The sequence below is a fragment of the Cornus florida genome, unplaced genomic scaffold (assembly GCF_030987335.1).
Source record: "Cornus florida cultivar Cherokee Brave unplaced genomic scaffold, ASM3098733v1 CherokeeBrave_3.0.0_Hap2_Chr09, whole genome shotgun sequence".
NCBI classification, from domain to species: domain Eukaryota; kingdom Viridiplantae; phylum Streptophyta; class Magnoliopsida; order Cornales; family Cornaceae; genus Cornus; species Cornus florida.
This window is the reverse complement of record NW_026775579.1, coordinates 26156767-26161617: the sequence shown is the minus strand read 5'-3', so window position 1 is coordinate 26161617 and position 4851 is coordinate 26156767. Positions and strand designations below refer to the sequence as shown.

Sequence of the window (4851 nt, the reverse complement as noted above, 5' to 3'; positions counted from 1 at the left end):
ATAGGAAGACACGAAGTAAAAAACAAAACTAGTTGGGATATAGAAATATGAATATGGAAAGTTACTCTAAATGGACGAAAAAACAAAATTAAAAAATTATTCACTTTCCATAAAGTGATCTCCTCAGTAGCTTCCTGAACCTTTACTAAATTCCAATTTTCGAAAGGATTATTCACTTGACTTTCCTTGCTTGTAAAACAAGAAACCCTGGCCGCCTCTATATAAATACACACCGCACTGTGTATTAACTATTTAGTCCATAAATCCACACAGACACAGACACAGACACACGCTACATCGTCTTTTCGGTTCCTATTATACACACACAATCTTGATTCTTCGATCAATTGCTCAATCGCATAACACAGACATGGCCTACCGTACTTTAGACATCACAATTATATCCGCCGAAGGACTCGATGATGTGAATCTTGTGACCAAGATGGACGTCTACGTGGTGGCGTCGATCTCCGGCGTCCGGAAACTGACCCGCGCCGACAAGCACGGCGGAACAAAACCCAAGTGGAACCACCACATGAACTACTTCGTCGCCGAATCAGCCTTGCAAAAGCCCGACCTCTGCCTAACCTTCACACTCCGGTCAGATCGCGTCCTCGGCGATAAAGACATCGGCTACGTCTACGTCCCGCTGCCAGACCTCCTCGCCGGTAACACCACCTCCGAACGCGTCGTCGAGTATCCAGTCCAGAAACCCCCCGAAGAGCCTAAAGGTACATTGAAATTCTCGTACAAGTACGATGGGAAGTTTACTCCGCCGCATACGGCTGCGCCGGCGAAAGCTCATGAGCCTGTGACGGCGTATCCAGCGTCTGTTGATTCAAGTAAGGCCGGTGCGGCGGCGCAGGCGAAGGTTCAGGAGCCCGTGACGGTGCATCCACCAAATATCAGTGTGAGCACCACGGTCGCGCAGCCTGCTAGGGTGGCGATGGCGTATCCACGGCCACCTTATACTTATCCGCCGCAGCAAGCAGCGGGGGGTTTCGGATATCCACCACTGCCGCAGGAGTATCCGGTGCCGGCGATGGCGGTATATGGGTATCCACAACCACAAGTGCAGAAACCTAAGAAAAAAAAAGGATAAGTTTGGGACGGGATTTGGAGCTGGTTTGATCGGAGGGTTGATTGTCGGAGATATGGTGTCAGATATCGGTGATGCTGGGTATGAAGATGGCTTTGATGAGTTGATTTTGATATGTAAATCTGTTTTGATCTTTTATTTGTAGATAATTTGATGTTGTGAATTGGTTTTTAGGTTTGATATAGAAGATGAATTTTTGTGATTTAGTTAATTTTTCGAATTTTATAAGTACCTTTTTGGCATTATTTTGTGCTAAAACAAAAAAAAAAAAAAAACACTAATCACTTTATCTAGTTACATCCATTTGTTGTTTATTTTCATCTACTTTCATCATAATGAGTTCTCTATCAAATTGTATAGTATTGTGAATTTTGGAAATGCAATTTTTTTATTTTTTTTTTAATTTCACCTATTTACTTGAATTCAAATTGAAATATAAGATTTAAGATTTGGTGGAATCATTCCCACACTAATTTTTTTTTTTTTTTTTTGTCATCCATCATCCAAGTTATTTATAATTTAAACTTAAGTCACACGATACTTCTTAAATTTTCACTATTTATGACTTAATTTGCTCCCAACTCAGATTTAAACTAATAGAAAATTTTGCTTGGGGAACAGTTTTGTGTTCTTTTTATCTATTTTTTTTTCATCTCTTTCCATAAAACAATGCTTCTTTAAATTTAGTCCTAACATTTCTAAAACAATAAAATTTTGTTTGGAAGGTCTGAAGGCACTTCTTTGTAGTTCCAAATTTGAAGTCTTTTTGTCAGTCAACAATGCACCAGATGAATTATATTGAGTGTATTGAGTGTGAGTTCAAATTTTTTCTATTGTGCAAGTTTACAATTTAAATCTCATTTGTGTCGTGTGAGACTGGTACGGGTGAGAAATCCTCCAATTAGAAGGACATTTTTTTTTAAGATAGGTTTGCTGCAGTATTTAATTGTGAAATTGGTTCAATAACAAAAATTATTTTTTGGTTTGTAACAAGTAATTTTAGGAAGATGAACATTGCAAATCTTGTTCATTGACCTGTATCACTAATACGGCAACGTGGTGCAACAGTCAGTCTCATAATGCACGAGTACATTATTAACAATCGGGTAATATTTAAATTGGCCCTTGTAAAAAAAATTTGATTAAACAAGACCTTGAAAATGAATTAGAAATTTTATGTGGTTCACCTAATACAAGTTGATTTAAGGGTACGCAAGTGAAGCTTCACGAGAGACGGGCTGCTGATTCTTTTTAGGATAAATTGTAACATCATAAAATAATGATGTAATGTAATTATAGATAATTATTACATAAGTAATATGAAATCGTGATATTTGGCACAAATCATGTGGAATTGTGATTTATGTGACAACAGGTCATAGTTATAGACTTACAGTTAGCATGTGGTTTATAATTTAGTGAATTTGGTGACGTTAGTAAATTGAAACAGAGTATTGCACATTTATCATTTATCAGTTCACATTCTGAAAACACTTAGATCAACATGTATTTTTTGATCTATTAACTGCTTTTCTTTTGTTTGCCTAACAGTGGCATGTCTTTGCATGGTCTTTGGCTATGTCCCAAGTAAATATGTAATCTATCTGTCTTTTATTTACCTACTTATTTATCATAAACAAAAAAATTATAACTTACAGCCTCAGTGAAGAATTACGGAAATGCGCTTAGTGACCAATTGATCTTATGCAGAATAAAGTGATGGTCAACTCATTTTTTATTTTATTTTATTTTATTTTAGTTGACACACACATGCATTTACTGAGTTTCGAACTCCTACCATTTCTTTAAAAAGTAGGGAGAGGTCTAGTATCACTAGAGCACTGACATGTTAATAAGTGATGGTTAACTTTAATTTACTTATTTTTTTCATGAAACACTGCATTAGAGGCAATGTTGATGGCCGCTCAATTATTACAAAATAACAAAAGAAGAGTTTAAATTGTTGGATATAATTCTTTGAAAAAATGTTATAGTCATGTCAACTTAATAGACGTATGAATGAACCATTACCACTATTGTTTGCTTCTTCTTTTTTGGTATAATTAGGTTACCTTCTTTTTTGGTAACAAGCAATCAAAATTGTTTGTACAGTTCGATAGAGACTTCTTTTGGAAAATTCAGCAATTGCGTTCATTCCAGACATTATAAATGTTGGGATTTATATGCCCTGGCATAACAAATTCCTATCTGGATTATAGTGACATATGTTCCTGACATATCTGAAATATTTATGATTTATATAATTGGTGAATTCAATGTATTATGTTTCGATTTACTATGAAATTGATAGTGTCCATGTAATTACAAGAAATATTTATATATATGTATGTGATGGCAATCAATGCATGATATATAAATAGTAATTATAAATTGTTCATAGTCGGTAATTATGGATGGACTCATAATTAATTAAGACTTGAACTGGATCCGCGTTAAGTTGAGATATTTTGCGAGAGCCGTCGAATACAATTACTCCCTATCACAGTCATGACATTTGACTCTTAAGCATGAGAAAAGTATAGACTCTTTTATTAATTAATAATTACTTTGATTTGTTCGGCGGATTCTTCGGGATCCTTAGACCGACACTTTTGGTAGTTATGTAATTAATAGTTAGAGGGTTATATTTTCAATATTTGCATCATTGTTACTTGTATTTATTTTGTATTAATTATGGTTAATCACAAAGTAAATTCGAAGGCCTTCGTGTATTTTTAGACAAAATGATTTTTTATATATTTATTTATTTAAATTATTATTTTTGTCAAATAAATGTTTTATTGTGATCGAGCCAGAAATAATCAGAGGTACCAAAATAGATATATTAATTAAGTAGTCGGATTGATGGCTTTATTTATCCGATAACTAATTATGCATAGAGGGGTCAAAGTGCAATATTGACTTAGAGGTTATTTATTATTTAATTGGAGTTCAATTAATTTCTTTTAGCGGAGTAGAAATTAATTTATGAATTAATTGAATTGGGTCCATGGACCGGGCCAATTATTAATTCATTGTAGCCAATAAAATAATAGGCCCAATGGATTCTCACTCATAGCCCAACTTGATATTGGAATCATATTAGATTTGAGACATATGAATTAGAGATGGAGAAGGATTTGTTGTTTCCCTTTCTTTATTTTTATGTTGCCTATAAATATACATGGTCTATGTATATTTTAGGGGGTGATTTTTAATGAGAAGGAAAAAGGAATTTATTTTCTCTCTCTAGAAAATTAGGGTTTATGTTCTCGTCTAATGGAGGCTCCCACAAGCCTAGTTTTCCAAGGTCATTCATAGAGGCTTATGAGTAATTCCTAAAGGCAAAACAATTACCAAGAAGATGGAGATCTAAGAAGAAGGCATCTTGCTAAGGGATCTACAATAAGTGAGAACATTCACTTTAGAGGAAAGTTTTAAAGGTTTACTCAGACCTTTGATGTAAGTATTCAATCTGTTAATTGAATGATACATCATATTTTTATTTTTGCGTAAAACTTGTCTCTATGTGATGAATCAAGATTTATGAATCAAAATCCCTCGAAAAGTTTTTAAAACTTGCACGTTTCCCAACAGTGGTATCAGAGCATGGTTTGATTCATTACTAGAGATCATATTTTTATCAAAATTCATCATTCATGGATCCAATTTTGATATGCATATATATTTATTTATTGATGTATGATTTAATATGTTGATATATATTGATACATGATGATGTATGAATAATT

The 4851-nt window shown here is 34.1% G+C and overlaps 1 protein-coding gene across 1 annotated transcript; it reads left to right on the top strand.

Annotated features, from left to right (window-relative positions):
• The first annotated feature begins 370 nt into the window (after positions 1-370).
• Positions 371-1102, top strand: LOC132272422 (protein SRC2-like). Its single transcript, XM_059773578.1, has one exon. It carries the CDS (start codon positions 371-373, stop codon positions 1100-1102), a length of 732 nt encoding a protein of 243 aa, XP_059629561.1.
• The last annotated feature ends 3749 nt before the right edge of the window (positions 1103-4851 follow it).